This window comes from Notothenia rossii (genome assembly GCF_949606895.1).
Source record: "Notothenia rossii genome assembly, chromosome: 7".
NCBI classification, from domain to species: Eukaryota; Metazoa; Chordata; class Actinopteri; order Perciformes; family Nototheniidae; genus Notothenia; species Notothenia rossii.
In genome coordinates this window covers 51,145,951-51,164,066 of record NC_136905.1, presented here as the reverse complement: position 1 = coordinate 51,164,066, position 18,116 = coordinate 51,145,951, and the positions used below count along the sequence as shown (strand labels likewise).

At 43.3% G+C, this 18,116-nt stretch overlaps 1 protein-coding gene across 4 annotated transcripts in view; it reads left to right on the top strand.

Moving 5' to 3' along the window:
* The window catches only part of clmna (calmin a), a 107,821-nt gene that overhangs the window by 17,226 nt on the left and 72,479 nt on the right, over window positions 1-18,116 (top strand). For 2 of the 4 annotated variants that reach the window (XM_079640283.1, XM_079640286.1), the window contains exon 1: window positions 17,604-17,697. The exons of the other annotated variants lie outside the window; for them this stretch is intronic. In XM_079640283.1, the coding sequence (XP_079496409.1) occupies window positions 17,619-17,697 (79 nt within the window). In that variant the 5' untranslated portion in view covers window positions 17,604-17,618. Of the gene's footprint in view, window positions 1-17,603; window positions 17,698-18,116 lie in introns of those variants that run through there. 4 annotated transcript variants of the gene reach the window in all.

Sequence of the window (18,116 nt, the reverse complement as noted above, 5' to 3'; positions counted from 1 at the left end):
ACACACACACACACACACACACACACACACACACACACACACACACACACACACACACACACACACACACACACACACACACACACACACACACACACACACACACAGCACACACGCCCACAATAACCAATAGTAACAAAGTGACAACCCAAACAGATTCTTTGCAAAGATACCTGCGGAGCTAACGTGTTCCCATCAGACTCAACTGTATTCATCAATATTAGCATACTAACATGCTGATAAACATTATGGTAGAACCTGTCATGTTAGCATTGTCATTGGCAAGCTAATTCTGTATCTGTTTCATGAAGAATCCATAATCCATCCATCCATCCATCTTCTCCCGCTTATCCTTGGTCGGGTAGCGGAGGTAGCAGTTCCAGCAGAGAGCCCCAAACTTTCTTTTCCCTGGCCACATCAACCAGCTCTGACTGGGGGATCCCAAGGCGCTCCCAGGCCAGTGAAGAGATATAATCCCTCCACCTGGTCCTAGGTCTACCCCTTGGTCTCTTCCCAGCTGGACGTGCCTGGAACACCTCCCTAGGGAGGCGCCCAGGTGGCATCCTAACTAGGTGCCCGAACCACCTCAACTGGCTCCTTTAGACACGAATCCATAATACATTTCTTAATTTCTCTAATATATACACTTTGATAAAATCCCAGCTATAGCATATACTGTTGTGTGTGATTTTTCAAAAGACAGTAACGCGTTTTTTTGTTGTACATCCAAACGAATGACTTAGCAATGCACAAGGCACATGTATCCCTTTTATAAACTAGCTTATAACTTTAGCTGTCAATCATTAGCGTTTCCAGCTGACTTGAATGTGTTTCAGGCCACTGTATGATTTTGAAACACAGGGTTAAATAGCTCCAATTTCAGCAAAAACACTTTGAACATTCTAAAACCTTTACTGTTTTTCAAGACTTTAAACTTCTTAAACTATATTCTGATTGTTTACCATCCCTTGTTTTACAGCAGTATGAAGTGGAAGTAGGAGTAAGGTATAAGCTCTGTCTCGGTGGAGGTGTGTGGCAGTGTGGGCTGACCATGGCTGACAGGGCATGATGAATCAGCACATTATGAATAAGCACCTGGATTCTGTGGAGGAGGTGATGAAAGATCACACAGCAGTAAGGCCTTGGAGGGAATGCTACAGAGAATCTGTTGAAGGTTTCCTTATCATAAAGTATTTTCTTTGCTTCAAAAAACATGATCTTACAACATATCTCACCTTGTTGTTTGCCTCCTCCCTGCAGTGTTTGGATTGGTTTTAATGAGCTCACTGACACATTCCTGAACAAGACTTTTCTGAATTAGTTGAAAGACAAAATGTAGAAGAGAGAAACAGAGGCTGATTCAGTATTCGATAGGTGTACTGGCTCTAAAGTAATGTAAAGCAGGGAGCAGAGTTGTCAATCTAACAACTGAAGCTCTAACCTGTTTTTACATGAGCTACACACACTGAAAAGACTGAAGCGTTAACTTGAATTAAATATATTATTTCAACAAATTAGACATAATTGTATCAGGTTAGTTGAAAGCAATACTATTAAGTTGAAATAAAAAATATTAGTTTCAACTTAATAGTATGGCTTTTAACTAACCTAACACAGTCATGTGTAATTTGTTGGTATAATTATTGGCAAGAAAATATACAAGAGATTGTACAGTGCAATCAGAGAGATACAGTATGTCCATGTTTTTGAGCAAGTCCACGAATCCAGTCTTTGTCAAGTCTGTCACCACCTTCGCGCAGCTGCTGACGCCACTTCGTCCGGTCCTCCGCCAGCCTCTCCAAGTTGTCCGTCGCAATGTCCAGGGCCTTCATGTCACGTTTTAAGACATCCTTGAAGCGCAGCAGTGGTCGTCCTCTGCCTCTGGAACCAGCGCTCAGCTCGCTGTATAAGATGTCCTTTGGCAGGCGGCCATCTGGCATTCTGCGAAGGTGACCAAGCCACCGCAGCCTCCTGACCTTCAGTGTTTGGAACATTGACTTGCTGCCCGTACGCGCCAGCACCGCCTCGTTCGTGACCTTGTCCCACCATGTGATCCCGAGGATGTTGCGCAGGCACCGCATGTGAAAAGCATTTAGCTCTCTTTCGTGCCGCGCGTAAGTTGACCACGCCTCGGAACCATACAGCAGGACGCTGACAACGCAACATTGGTAGATGCGTGTCTTAGTGCACTCGGTGAGGTATTTGTTGGTCCAGGCTCTTGAGCGCAAGCGACTGACAGACGCTGCGGCTTTGCCGATATGAGTCTGGATCTCCTTACCTAATGACAGGTCACTGCTGATTGTTGAGCCAAGATACGTGAACTGGTCAACAGTCTCCAGCACATGCTCGTTCACCATTACCGGCGACGCTGCGTTTCCTGCTTGGTGTATAACAACTGTCTTTTTGATGTTGATGATCAGTGCAAATTTAGAGCATGCTGCACTGAATCTGTCCATCAGGCGATGTAGACCAGCTAAGCTGTGAGACACCAGAGCTGCGTCTTCCGCGAATAAGAGCTCACGAACTAGCACCTTCCGTACTTTTCTTTTCCCGCGCAGTCGGGCCAGATTAAACAGCTTCCCATCTGACCGCGTGTGCAGGAAAACGCCGTCTTCGTCCAAGTGATCGCTGAATGCATGATGCAGAACAACAGAGAAGAAGATGCCGAAGAACATGGGCGCTAACACGCAGCCTTGTTTGACTCTACTGCAAACGGAGAAGCTGTCTGAAGTAGATCCTTCAGAGAAAACCGTTGCTGACATGTCCTCGTGAAGCGATTTGACCAGCCCGAGCAGTGTCGGTGGGCAGCCCAGTTTGTGCAAGATGGCGACTCACCATGTCGAACGTCTTCGTCAGGTCGACAAACGCCATGTGTAGTGGTTTGTTTTGCTCTCTGCACTTTTCTTGCACCTGGCGCACCGTGAAGACCATGTCTGTTGTTGATCGGCCACTTCGAAACTCGCACTGTGACTCTGGGGTATACGCGAGCGGCCAGTTTCTGGAGCCGCACCAGCAGAATTCTGGAGAAGACCTTGCCAAGCACGCTCAGTAGCGAAATGCCAGGGTAGTTGTTAGAGTCCCCTTTGTTGCCTTTGTTCTTGTAAAGCCTGATTATCTTTGCGTCCGTCATGTCCGATGGGAAAGCACCCGCTTGCCAGCATTGACAGAGCAGCTTGTGCATGTGCGGCAGTAAGCAGCTGTCACATTTGAGGAGATCAGCCGGGATGCCGTCCGTGCCCGCAGCTTTGCCCTCAGCAGTGTGCTTCAGCGCGTTCACTAGCTCTGCCATGGTTGGCAAGCTGTCCAGCTCAGCATTGATGTCAAAGCTGGGTGTTGAGGCCAAAGCCATGTGGCTGATGCTCCTTGGTTTGCCATAGAGCTCTGAGTAGTGCTCAACCCATCGTGACATCTGTTGCCCTGTGTCAGTGATCAGTGCTCCTTCTGCAGACTTCAGCGGACAAACCTTCTTTGCTCTCGGCCCAATAGCCTTGTTCAGACCCCTGTACAGTTCCCGCAGGTTACCAGTGTCTGAAGCCTGTTGGATGTCATCGCAGAGCTTGTTCCAGTACTGGTTAGCACAGGATCGAGCTGTCCTCTGAAGTTCACGCTGCGCATCCTTGAGTGCAGTGAGAGAACTCCGTGTTGCCCGTTGCTTGTACACTTTGTGCGCCTTGTTCTTGGCAAAGAACAGCGGTTCCAGGACTACAGCATTTTTCGGCATTCCAGTCTTCTTGCGGCGGCCTTTTCGTACCAAAAGATTCGGTAGCCACGTCATGCATAGCAGCTCGCAGGCTCTGCCAGTTCTCTTCTGGTCCTGTGCCGGTACTGCTTGCAGCCATCTTCTTTGCAAACGACTTCCGGAATGTTATGACATTTTCTGCGCATTCTGACTAGGCCAATGTCACGTCTTCTGACCAAAGCTAAGTCTAGCTGGTGCCAGTGCTTGGATCGTGGATGCATCCATGTCACCCGCCGACGTTGCTTCTGCTGGAACCAAGTGTTTGCGATGCAGAGCCCATGTTGACTGCACAGCTCAAGAACTCATTGTCCGTTTTCGTTGATTTTCCCAACACCAAAGTGACTGATTGCATCCGGCCATGCCAGATAATCTGCGCCGACACGAGCATTGAAATCGCCGAGCAGCATCATGCAGTCCTCGGGGGGAATCTTGTTCAAGACACCAGCCAGGCTGTCATAGAACTGGTCCTTGACCGCAGCTTCACTCGGCAGTGTGGGGGCGTAGGCACATATCAAATGTATTGGGCTGGCAGATTGCTTGAGCGTCAGGGAAATTATCCTTTCTGAAACACCGACAGGGGTGTCCAACTCTTTCACCAGCTTGTTGGACACTGCAAAGCCTACGCCGTGTGTGCGGTGTTCATCTTTGGCTTTGCCCATCCAGAAGAAAGTGTAGTTTTGCTTTTTGATAGAACCAGAATCGGCTAGTCTGGTTTCCTGTAGCGCGGCGACGTCGACTGCAAGCTTGGACAGCTCCCGGTCCATCAGTGCTGTTTTGCGTGTTGCACCTTGTCTTTGTACGTTGCAGTCTGGATCCGTAGTGAATCCCGGACACATGGTACGAACATTCCAGCTTCCCAGCCGGAGATGTACATTTAAATTTAAATTTGAATTCTGTTCTTTATTACGGTTTAGAGTTTTTCTTTGATTGGTAGGTGAGATTTTAACGTCCATAATTGCTGCGACCACCCCATCGAAGCAATAGACGTGGCGGGTCAGAACCTAACTGGCCATGGGCTGCCTAGGTTGAGGCGGGCGGTTGATGACCATTGGGGCACGATGACCACCTAACCCTATCCACCGACGCAGAGGACCCATGGCGCTCCGTCTTACGCCAATCTGACTGGAGCTTATAACCCGTAGACTGTCGCCCTGCCATGTTGTTTCCCCGGCGCGATGAAGTGTCCTCTCCATTGCACTTACCCGGGCGGGAATGAGGGCTCCAGCGTTGCTCAAGCTGCAGGAACCACACTTGGCCTCCGCTGACAGGACTCCAAGGAAAGACAGATGTCAATACGTTGGCGCCAACATTGGCACTGATTACCTGATTCCGATCAACTGTCTGGCCTCCGGCCGAGCCACTCCCTTCACTCAAGCAGCCGGCGCCCTAACCGCACCCCGCTGCCACATCAATGTTTCAGTTTTTGTAGTGCAGCATTTCCGCCAGGGGTCCGTCATTTTATGCTTTTATTCAGCTCGGAACGCCCTGAACTCGAGCCGAGGGCGTCCAAAAAATTTTAACATTTGAGAGAAGATCGAGGGTTTTTATCGCTTGTAATGACGAAAAGAAAAAAGGACAATGGAGTCTGGTGGGATTCTTTTCGCCTCCAGCAAAGCGCGTTCCTGTGACGAAAAAAAACAAAACCCCGCCGCAAGGACCATGCCAGCAGGGGTGTCCCTGTCGGCAGGGAGACGTAAAGAGATAGTATAAGGCAGTGGTTCTCAAATGGGGGTACGCGGACCCCTAGGGGTACGTTGGAGTACTGCAGGGGGTACGTGAGATTTATTTTATGTTAATGAAAGAAAAACGTAATTAATGCATTTAAACAAACTACTAATAGTAGATTAACTACTTTATTCAAAGGTTTACAGTAATTATGGATAATAAAATGGGAACAATAAATGGGGTGCTCTCTTTTCCTCTCTCTCTCTCCGCTCAACGGTCCGTCACAGCGGCGGAGCTGTGATCATGCAGAGCTTCGTGTTCTACGTCAGCAGCAGCTGATCTGATCTCTGATCCCTCTCTCGCGTCCGGTTAGACTTCACTCGCGTTTATGTCCAAATCTATCAGATCTAGCTAGTTCTAGTTAATGATATGACTGCCTGCTTATCAAAGGACCTAAACAATAAGCGTTGCTTGGCAACAGCGTGTGGCCGCAAAGTATAGCGCAGCATTATGCATATGTTTATATGAGGGGTCAAAATCCCATGCTCATAAAAAGCTCATATATTTTTTTCTCTTCATTCCCCATGCCCCAAAATAAATAAATATACTAATTTTAGGAAAAGTAACGTCTTTGAGCAGTGTAGGTTTTATATTAACAGAGTTACACATATTTCCAAACGTGTAATATGTGTAATAACTGCAGTTGCCTCCCTGTCAGAATGACAAAGGTCCTCAGTGAAGCTCAAGCCCATGTTTCTCACTACATTGTAAGTACAACTTATTAAAAAGATCAGTTCAATGCAACTAATGTCGTCTTAGTGTTATTGCATGATGTTGAAATTGGTTGGCCGTGAATTTAGTTATGGATTGTAAACATTTGAAATGTAGCATTTAAGTGTTTCTCAGTTAAAAGGTTGTTGTTTTAATAAATCAGACACTGATGGTGCAGCGCTGTACTGTACCTCTAGGCATTTTTTCCCTAACAATTGTTTTTGCGCTGGTCAGAGGGTACTTGGCTGAATTTTTTTTCAAAGGGGGTACATTATTGAAAAAAGTTTGAGAACCACTGGTATAAGGGACAGCGCAATTCAAAATGGTGTGTGTGCATATGTAAAGAGATAGTATCTATAAGCAGGGCTGCACATAACTGGTGCGCAGGTGCGCATGCGCACCTCCGCCAAAAAAAGAGCACCGGGTCATTTGAAAAAAGGCGCATTTGCGTACCAACATTGAGAGAGAGAGAAGAGAGAGAGAAAAGTATGGGAGTTGCATATGAACTCAGGGCCGGCCTGTAGCACTGACGTTGATGGTCGCCTAGGGCGCCAGATCTGGGGGGGCGCTGCGCTGGTAGTTCTGGGAGGGAAAAAAACATTTTTTAACGTCGGGGCTCATCCACATTTTCGGCCTTGATGTAACAATATTCATAATTAAGTAAATGTAACACCCTTTTCACCCCGGTTACACGTTTCATTTGCCCTGTACGATGGGCGCTGTAAGTGATGAAAATGTTTTTTTTTGGCTTATCTGGCGCCCGCAGCTCACAGCCAAAGTGCGAGTGAGCGTGGGAGAGAGGGAGGGCGCACCGGTACCGGCGCTGTTGTTATTATAATCTGGTGCTAGCTGCGCTAACGGATATAAGTAGAAGATGTTTCTACAATAATGTGGAGGGAGAGTCCTGTCCAGTCAGACTGAGAGGCTGATAACTACAGCTCAGTGAGGTAAGGACTCGTGAGTGTTTAGATAGTTAACTTTAGTTTAAGTTCAAACGGTTTGGTCACAATTTATGTAAACGCATATTTCCAAGGCACTCCTTTATAATTATTGGGATAAGGTTTGAAATCATTTCAATGTGTACTATAGGACAGTAACCAAAAATATCCTTTAAAACTGGAGAGATAAAAAAAAATGCATAAATAAATATAATAGGTCAAATAAGATATGAATGAAAAAAACAAATAAAATAAGTTACATTCATTTGTTATTGCCTGTGGTAGGTTATTGGTTATGTTCACATACTTATTTGATTACATCCACTTGTCTAAGATGACAAGAGACTTTCGACCAAAAACCAGCTATTCACTTGTGGATGCAAGCAGCTAATCGCAGACTCAACCAGAGAGAAAGTAGTAGGCCTACATCCTCAGCTACCATGTCTGGCAGAGAGGAAGACAGTGAGGAGAACAGTGAGGAGAACAGTCAGGAGGGTAGTGATGACAGCTTGTAGGCTTACTGGTCGTGCTAATGTTTTCTTGTGTTCACCTCTGCATGTGTGTTCTGTGTTCACCTCTGCATGTGTGTTCAGTGCCGTACTGGAACAAGCTCTGCGATGACATCCAACAGGCTTCAGACACTGGTAACCTGCGGGAACTGTACAGGGGCCTGAACAAGGCTATTGGGCCGAGAGCAAAGAAGGTTTGTCCGCTGAAGTCTGCAGAAGGAGCACTGATCACTGACACAGGGCAACAGATGTCACGATGAGTTGAGCACTACTCAGAGCTCTATGGCAAACCAAGGAGCATCAGCCACGTGGCTTTGGCCTCAACACCCAGCTTTGACATCAAGTCCCGACGGAGAATACTTTTGCTGTAGTACATCTCTATATACGTACATCGATACAACATTACGTGTTGATATAAATCAACACGTAATGAAATAAGACCCCACGGTTTGATGATTGATAGGTGTGTGGGCTGCCTTTCATTTTGACACACAGAAAAATGTTATAATAAACATACATACTGTATATTAAATGGATATATCCGCCTTCTTTCATTTATATTTCCATTCACACAACAATATACAAAAAGAAATGGCATATTTTGGACATAGTTCGAATGGTGATTAATCATGATTAATAAATGTTTAAGCTGTGATTAATCTGATTACAAATTTGAATTGTTTGACAGCCCTAGTAAAAACACAAGCCTGACAACAGCCAAGTAACATTTGTCATCAAGTCACAGAAAATGACCGCTATTGGCCACAGCTGATACGACCTGCTGCCGCTTGAGTTAGTCATGTTTATTGCTGTTGTTGTCCAACTGTTAAAGTGTTTTCTGGCATTCCTTTCGCCTAGAGCAGCTTTGCCCCCCCCCCACTGTCTTTACCAAGCATCTCCTTTGGTGCTCTACAAGCCTGAACAGTGCTCCTTTTACAAAGCGATGCGTTTCCCCTCTTACAATACCGTGGGACTTTTTAAAAGCTCAGTGGTTGTATTGTGGGATAAAGCTCCACTGGTGGGTGATGTAATCATGTTAGCCCACTCTTACTCTCCTGTGTGTGATTTGGGTGGAAGGCTGGCATTTTATGAGATGCAGGTGGTTTCACTGCTGGCTCAGAGAAACAGTATACTAATGCTGTGTTCCATATACTGTGTTCCATATACTGTACATTGGAACTGGGAGTGATGTCACATGCGAGTTGACTTTGGTCCAGTAGCACAAGTGGAAAAAGATGGATGCCCGCAGGAAAGTTGTTTGACTTGTTTACAGCTTTAGCATCCTTGGGTTAGCCATTGTTAGCAATAACGGTTAATAACTATGCTTTATTTTGTATTTTGTGAATACAAACATTGTAGCATTATATCCGCAGATAGAAGATTAACAGTACCACATTTACAGTTAATTTAATGTGACATAAATAATACAGAAGAGCTAAACATGTTATATTATCAAATGTTCTCCTAATGTTCATATGCGGAGATTCCATTAGCACATGTATGATGATCTCGGGTATGGGGAGGTATCTCCAAATTTCAAGTCCGACCTCAGGGGGCGTTCCATTTCCGACTTCCAAACTCGGATATTCCCACTTCCTAGTACAACTGGAACGCACCATGACTTTATGCTGAAGCAGAACTGCCTTCAAAGGGTTAACGGTAAAGTTTCAGAGACCCATTTGCCTCACCACGCAGTGTTTCTAAGAGACGATGCTCTCAGGTTGCCCTGCGACCCCCGGGAGCCTTCACTGAGCAGCTATAAGCTGTACAGAAAAACACACACCCACCAGGGATTGCTTTTCAATATTGAACCGATTCAACCTGAGCGGCTGGTTTCCCCCCCTCCGAATGTCAGAAAACTTTCAAGCCTTCATGTTTTCTCTTTCTCTTCCAAAAGGCAGCAGTTAAAAAGTGCACAAGTAATGCTCAGTTTACCTTGAAGATCCTGTTAAGAACTCATTTATTTAATGTTCCTCAGGTAAGGCTTATCAGTGAAATCGTACCCTTTTAGAAGCTGCTGCTGCTTTGAGTAATCTGCTGGAATGTGGTGACGTTTGATGCAGGATGACATCAGAGTGTGTGTTGTGTTGAACTCTCTTTTCAGTCAGGTAAATAATATTCAGAAAGGAGCTTTCTCAAAGGAGGTCTCTGTGATTTCATGTGAGGGATCATTACCACTTGGTTTTGTCTGTTAAGTATGCCGTGTGCAGTCAAATAGGACTCTACCCTCAGTTTAAGCACACACATTATATTTATCATCCTTGTGATGACAAAATGACACTTTATTTTCTTTGCCTTGTATCATAGGCTGTAGAAAAACATGGATGTAGAGTCAATGACATCATCCATGGGAACCAGAAATCTTATTTTGGTAAGGACAGTGGGAGTTAGTAGGGTTGGCAAAAGAAGAAGCACCACCATTGTGAAATATCTGAGCTCTTCAGAAATTAGAAATGTTTTAGCTGTTTTGAATGGCCTTGTTTGCAGAAAACTGACCATCATAGAGTGATTCAGTGATGATGTATTTTTGTAATTCGACCCAAGTTAGCATCCAAGAGCTCCCTCGACAATAGTAATGAGATTTTTAATAAAATGTCAGCATATTGTCACAAATAGGACATATGATACTTAAATCTTTTGTCCAGAAAGTTAAAGGTTAACGTCGAAGCAAACTTCATCACGGTCACCTGACTTCATGTCACCACCGCGAAGCTAAAGGTGGCTAAAGTTGGGCATGATGGCGTTTAGTAGTCTAATTTAGACACTTGTTAGCAGCCACCAATTTTATGACATTTATAAGCTTTAGACCAGTGGTGGCCAACCAGTTGATCGCGATTGACCGGTCGATCGCGAGTGTGGTGCGGGTAGATCGCGGACCGTTAAAAAAAAAGTAACAAAAGAAAGAAAAAGAAAATTAAAATAATAATGTTTAAAAAATACGTTTTTAGATGTAAACCTATCATCCACCACCCCGTTAGCAGGTGCCACTTGATTGACGTATATTTGAGACACCTCAATAATATAATACATTAACCGTGCTTTACGTGAACCTCATCATGACACAAGAGACGACGGCAGGACTGTAATTTCCCGTGTTCAGTGAACGCAACAGAGGCAACACACCAGACCAATCAGAGAGTTGCATGGAAATACACGTGTGCTTGTGTCATTCAAACTCGGCTCTGTGTGTGTGTGGCGATAGCGCATTTAGTGTGATAGAGAGAGAGAGGGAGTGAGGGAGAGAGAGGGACCGGTGCTAGCGGGTACCCTGATGTTAGCATCTGGTTAGCTAACTGCACTAACGGACATAAGGAGCTGTTTCCACAACAAGCCGGAGGAGAGTCCTCTCCTGTCAGACTGAGGGGCTCAGGTGAGCTAAAGGACTCTTGAGTGTTTAGAACAGTTTTGTCACAAATTATTAAAAAGATTATTTCCGCGGCACACCTTCATATGATCATTATAGTTATACAAACAATAAGAGAATAAATGAAAAACAGGTATGAAATAGCCTACTATATGGCAGTAAAACAAGAATACAGTTTAATGTGATTTGTAAAATATCCATAAAGAAAAAGAAAATCTGTTTACAGTTCTGTTTCATATGGGTGCTAAGAGAGGTATCCATAGATCTCTTCATGTTGCTCTCAGAGTGCACCGGATTGATGCTTTCAACTTCAATATTTAAAAAAAAATCTTCCTGGGGGGGTAATCCCCCCGGACCCCCCTTGAGGAGGTGAGGTCCGCCCCCCAATAGCACTTTACCCCTGCCTATATGCCGTGAGCGGATTATGGAGCCTTCATTGTAACAGTAATTCAGATGCAATTAGCCTATATAAAAGGCCTCAAATTGGAAGCACTGTCTGGGCCGTCTTTTTCACTCAATTCTGCAATAGGTAGATCTCGCCTTTCACCTAGGCCGAGCTCGGTGATCTTGGGCTTAAAAAGGTTGGTGACCACTGCTTTAGACATTCACCAGTGGTGTTATTTACTGACATATTTTATGTCATAGAACAAAACATAAAAAATCTCATCAGTTCTCTCAAAAACAAACATTATTTTGGCAATCTAACAAAAACAACCGACTTTGGGACACAGAATGATGTCTAAAGACTGAAAACAGATCTAGAGAAGTTTAAACCCCTCTTAATTTCTGACCTCGGGGAGGTACACACCCCCTAATCCGACCTCAGAAAGGGTTGTAGGGGGATGGAGTGTTTCAAAAAGCTATTACACCATCTGACAAGCATTTGAGCCTTAAGGCTTTAAGGTGGTCACCTGAGAGCCACAGGGAATGCAATGTGGACTCCTGTGTTACTATAGCTACACAGTAAGATGCTCCCCAAACAAGTCCACACAGCATTAACTATTAACCATATCCAATATACAGTAAGCTGCTGGTCCCTTTAAAGCACACAAGTGTATTGCACTCAGAGAGTGGACGCTAGCTAGCTTAGCTTTCTAACAGTTTTTCTAACTTCGGCACTCCATTTACCAACTAAACATCAAAGTAATGTATTTCAACACTTGCCAAGGATGTGCAGCTCCTATACTGGCGTACTAATAAAATAGCAGGACATTTCTCATATTTTGTTACCAAATTAAGGAAAAAACATGTATATAAGAGCTTGATTTCTGAGCAAAAATACAATTTTGGTTTAGTTGGCGTTTCATTTTGACTCAGCTCGTTCAAACATGCACTGCAACACGTTAACAAGCGAGTGCTTTATGTTTTGTGGGAGAATTGGGTCTTTGTATTTTGAGAGGGAAGTCGAGAGGACTATATTAGTCGGCCAAACACTGCAGCTTTAGCCTCGTCTCTTGCTGTTTGGTAAGAAAACAGTTTTGAAACTGTTACAGAGGCTTAAGCCCGCGTCACACTGTCACGAAATTGACACCAGATGGACACGATAAAGGTTGTTCAAATTCGTCTCTGATCGTAACAACTTCGGGCCATTCGTGAGGGCATCTTAAGCCATCGTATGACCGCCAGTGGAGTTTCTTAGGCTCCGGCAGCAACTTCGTGAGCGTTGGCAAAATCTTTGGCATGCCAAAAAATTGGCGTAAATATCTTGCGAAGGTTCGTTTTCGTGTTGAATTTGTGTGTCCATTTTGCCCTTTGTAAGGCCATCGTGAGGGCATCTTGTCAAATCGTGTCATCTTCCTCTTTACTTCGTGAGATCATCGGTACCATCGAGCATTTTTCGCCTCACGAAAACAATCCGAAGGAAACAAGAAGCTGCCCGATTGTCTTAGGAAGGCAACACGACTACGTGAATCCCTCGCAATGCCGTTGTGTAGCCATCGTATTATAGTAAAATTGGTGTTCTGTGAAACTGAAAAGGACATTACATAGTTTTTTTCGTTGCAGTTGTATGTCTTAAATGTAATTTAGGTTAACTTCCTGTTTTATTTAGATGCTTTTATTTTGAAGGCGAGTTTACGCTGTTGACAGGAAGTTGTTGTTGCTATGGAAACAACATGACGGAGTGTGTGGTTCGGGTGCCATTGTGTGGCCTTCTGTAGGCATTGTACTTGCTTCGGCTGTTGCTTGGCTGTTGACCAAGTTCGGGGGCCATCTTCGTGCGAAATTCACAATTCCATATTCGTGTGTCCATCTGGTGTCAATTTCGGGACAGTGTGACACCATCCTTAGGGTTTATAAATGTTGCCATTAAACCATAAATCACCTCCTTTGGGGTCATATCCTATTATTTATTTGTTATTTCAGCCTTGCCTTTCATGAGCCCACAATAGAATTGAGAAGTCCCCTTTTTTACCAGTCACATACAGACATGTACATACACTGTGACTGTCAATGCACACATGAGGAATATAAATTGTCTTTTTCCTACAGCATTACCTGCTTTTGGAACTATTCTGAAGGGCTTTCAGCACACCCACTCTAATAAAATGCAATACCATGATTCTCTCGTCAACTCATCCTGACAGATTGCTGTGATGTAACAGGCTTTTATGTAATGCTGAAGCAGTTGCCTACCCATCATTTAATCAACCTCGTGCACCTGCTGATCTGCTAAACAATGAAGGGATCATATTTCTTTGTGCGAAAGAGCACTTAGTTGGCAGACTTTCAATGTATTTATTGTCCCTCTAAAGGGTTATAGTGCTGCTGTTATTAGACGCTTACAGGTTAATGTTTTTGAAATGTTAAAAACAAGACATCAAGTTTTAGAGTTGACAGTGTGAGGTTGACCAGTGTTAACATTAACTGATAATGTTAAAGGGAAATACCATGCATTTCATCTTTGGTTTACGCTGCGTTACTTTACGCCGCAATTCCTTGCTGGTTAAGGCTAATGTTAGTCTGCACCTTGAGCCTTGGGGGGGGGGTTTGTTTTCTATCAAACTTGGGTCTTTGAGTAAAATACAGTAGGCACTAAGTTGAGAGCTAAGATCTAGGAATACGGTAGGGATGAACCAATACTGATATTAGTATCAGGTATCGGTTTGATACTGTTCTCATGTTCTCATACTTGTAATCGCAAATTTGCTCCGATAACCACATTATGCTTAGCAGTGGTGGGATCAATAGTATAAATAATCCCTGAAATTTCCAAATTGACCAATCGGAATCAATTATTCAACTAAGCAGTTTAATAAGCTCTGCTAAATTGAGGAAGGGTGAAGAGTCAAATTGTATTGATTCAAGTACTCATATTGGTACTCGGTATCGGCAAGTACTCACATGTAAGTACTTGTACTTCGTCTGAAAAATAGTGGTATTGGTGCATCCCTAGAATACTGCAACATTGCTAAAGAAGTCAGAAGGTGACAGGAACAAGATGAGGAGGAGCCGGATGATTAAACCTCAAGCAAACTATCAAGAGTTTCCAATTTTTTTTGTTACATTTTCTAAACCAATTACGGGGTTCTGATAACCTGGATCAAATGTTAGTTTGTGCTTCAAGGACAACTATTTAACACAAAGCTAGACAAATCAGACTAGTAAAGTCAGAGTTATTTGGCATGTCTAAGATTCTCATACTTGGTTTCAAACTAAACCTTTGTTTATCTTTTTCCTGTCGTCCAATTACTTTTTATCAGGGCTGCTTTCGCTCAAGGCTTACATGTTTGTTTACCAATTGGAGGGTCAGTAGATCCATCCCCAAACCTGCAGTTAAAGTGTCCTCAGGCAACACTGAACCACAGATAACCAACAGTGTGTGATTGGCCTCTGCAGAGGTACTCTGTTAATGGCTCTGCATAGAAGCGTCAGCTGGATGTAATGTGATGTCAGCAGATGAGTAACCTGAGATACACAAATGGTGATTGGCTGTCATCTTATCTTTCAGTTTTATTCCATCCATTGATTTGTAAACTTTGGCCACTAAGATGTTGTCTTTATAACGTTGTATATATTGTTATATGATAGACAAAAACTACAGTCTTTGTAGTACATGTATTATTTATTACATTATAGAAAACTGTTTACCTCTAATAATAAACAAATAACTCTTATAAGGACAATTAAAAAAAAAATACACAGGCCTACTTTAAAATAAATCAGCACAGCACTTGGGAGTCCTCTGCACATTTGAAGAAAATGAATATAATTCAAATGGGCCCTCTTTGAATTAAATAAAACCTATAGCTGCACCCTAAAAAGAGTTAAGTGATTGAATTATGACTGAAGATCGTCAGCTGTCTTCCTCTTCCGTGTGTTTCCTCCAATACGTAAAGGCTGCAGCACCACATATCAAACATACCGGTAATCCATCATCGTTTGCTGTGAAAGCATATAACTCTGTCCACGCAGAATTAAATCCTGTGTTCCTCCCATACTTTTCTTTTCTTTGATTTATCCATAGTTCGCTCATCGAGCCGGGGGTCAGGTTATTCACCTGCAGGAAAAGGCGCTGGCACGGGACCTTAGCAGGATGTGACGCATATCTTAGTGGACCTAATTAAACCGTTTTTTTATTTATTTATGTGTCACAGTATCACCTCAAAATACAATATACGGAACATTTTCAACCATGCAACAAAATATAAATAGTCCTACAAATACTTGTATTTTATTTCCTTCTTATTTTTGTCTAAGCTCAAGGGAGCCAGAGCAGAGGGCTTAAAGAGCCGCGGAGCAGCAGGTTGCAGACTCCTGGGTCAGGGTTAGGGTTAGATCAAACCACCAACACTCTTAGGGTTAGAGATTGGTAAACGCTTATTAACCCCCTGAGCCACAGTTGCCTTTTTATCCAATCATGCCCATTTCAGGAGTTTCTTGGGAAGTATCTTGCCCATATACACTTTGACACTTTTACTGATGAGGATGGGGATCAAACCACTATCCCTCCAATTGTTGGATACCCGTTTACACCCTACTGTAAGTCGCCCTAAATAGTCTAATCGATAGAATACGGCATATAAAGATATTGCATTTTACATTTATATTCACATGCAAAAATCTACATTCATAAAAAAACAAATGCCCTCAATAGAACTTTACACTTAATTCAATCTGATACCAATGGGTTTAGTAAAAAAACGACATTTTGATAATAGTGTGATAACAGAAGCTGAAGCATTTCCACATTCTTACATAGCTCTGATATAACATGTTAAGATATGATGCAGCCAAGAGCCTGAACGGTGATGTAACAGCAGCACTGCAGTCTGAAGGGATCCCCCCGTCACAGCCCCGCATTAATATTTCAGATCCTAACTGCTACCGGGGGCTACATCCAGACACAAACCTTCCGTCATACTATACCCAGTCTGATTATGAAACCTTCAGAAAACCTCCTTCCTTTCATCTCTTTTTTCAAAGTGAGCCGGGGGCTTGTGTGGGTGGTTCCAGAACATGTGCAGGCGTTCTGTTTTATTTATTTTTTCAGAGAGGAAGAAGACGTCTTCATACCACTGATTAGCACCATGGAGACAGATCCCAGGGTCCCTGTCAGCTGAACACTGCGGTACAAACAAGAGTTCTCTACTTCCTGTGGTTACACACTAGACTGGAAGCATTAGTAAAGAACCTAAGTGTTATGGATTTCAGGCTGATAGTGTGGCTATGTTATGGAATTAAATCAACTGATCTCCTTTTAAATATGAAGTCAAAGTTGTTACTACCTAAAACACTGTTGCAGTAAATTGTCATTTTTCAATGTTCAATGTTAGTCAATAAAATTGCAAAATAAAAATGAATTTTCCATTTGAATCAAGCATATTTTTTTGAAAAAATAAACTTTGTGCAAAGCCTTTCACTGCTTGATTAACATAACATAGGAATTATGTGATTGGTCCACCAATGCCACCTGCTGATGTTACTCAAACGACCATGACTCATCATGTCTTGTTGTTCATTGATTTACAGAGGAAAATCAATAAATGCACTCTGTGTGAATTAGAGCTACCTGCAGTCTAGCATTGTATTCATGTGAGTAACACCACGTTCGCAAATGGTTTGAATGGATGCTGGTCACAGTGATGCTTCTTAAGATACCTTGAGGTCAAATATGGAGGGGGGTTGTCCTTGCATGTCCTCTGCAGCCGTAAGGGGGGGCCGAGGTCAACAGAGCCCTTCAACAACAGCTCAGATGAGAAGTTTGTCAGAAACACTGAGTTTCACAGACTGCTGACTCGTCTTTAGAAAACTGGTCTGCTGATCACCTCAAGCCACTTTATAATTTTACCACTTTGATTTTGGTTTATATCAGATCAGAATTTTAACTGCCCCCTCATGCCTTCAGCTGCTAAATCTGGTGTATCAGAGTGCATTACACTTGATCACTGATGACACATTATATACTGACTATTGTTGTCTGTATCACAGTTAAGATGACTTATAAACTCAGAAAAATGTAAAGCTGTACTCTTGAAGCTTACACTACCTCATATAATTTTTCCTGAAATGAGAAGTGGAGCAGTGTTGACCCAAATGCAGTGGACAGGCTCTTTTAACCAAAACGTGTTATTGTTATGCAGAATCCAGGAAGGGCCGGGTAAAGCAAAGCAGGACGAACGGAACAGAACTTCATGGAAAACGACATACAAGTTGGAGGCGGGGCCCGATGTATTCCTGTGAAAGTTGCTCAGTGGCATGGACTGACTATAGGTACAAAAAGTACGCGGATCATCCGGGGTCTTGGGCCATTAGAGAATGCACACTTGAGTTTTCCTTAAGCACCGCCTTCGATCTGCCCGTCAGCAAAGTGAACGAAGACGGCAAATAACTCTGGATTCAGCTCTTAACACATTTACAACTTTCAGACACTAATGATTTAAATAATAATAATAAAAGTTTCCGTACTGGGCAGTTGATCGGCGTTGATGTAAAAAAAAACATGTCTTTTTGGGCACAATGACGTCACAGACTAGAACGAAAGTGTAGTACCAATGCTTGGACGCTTCGGGAACAGCGGGCAGACTTCAAGAGGGCTTTTGAGAAATTAACAAAGAAAGGAAGTAAAAAGAAACATGACACAGATAGAGAAAACTTCAAAATAAAGCAATAAACAGACCAACTTCAAAGTA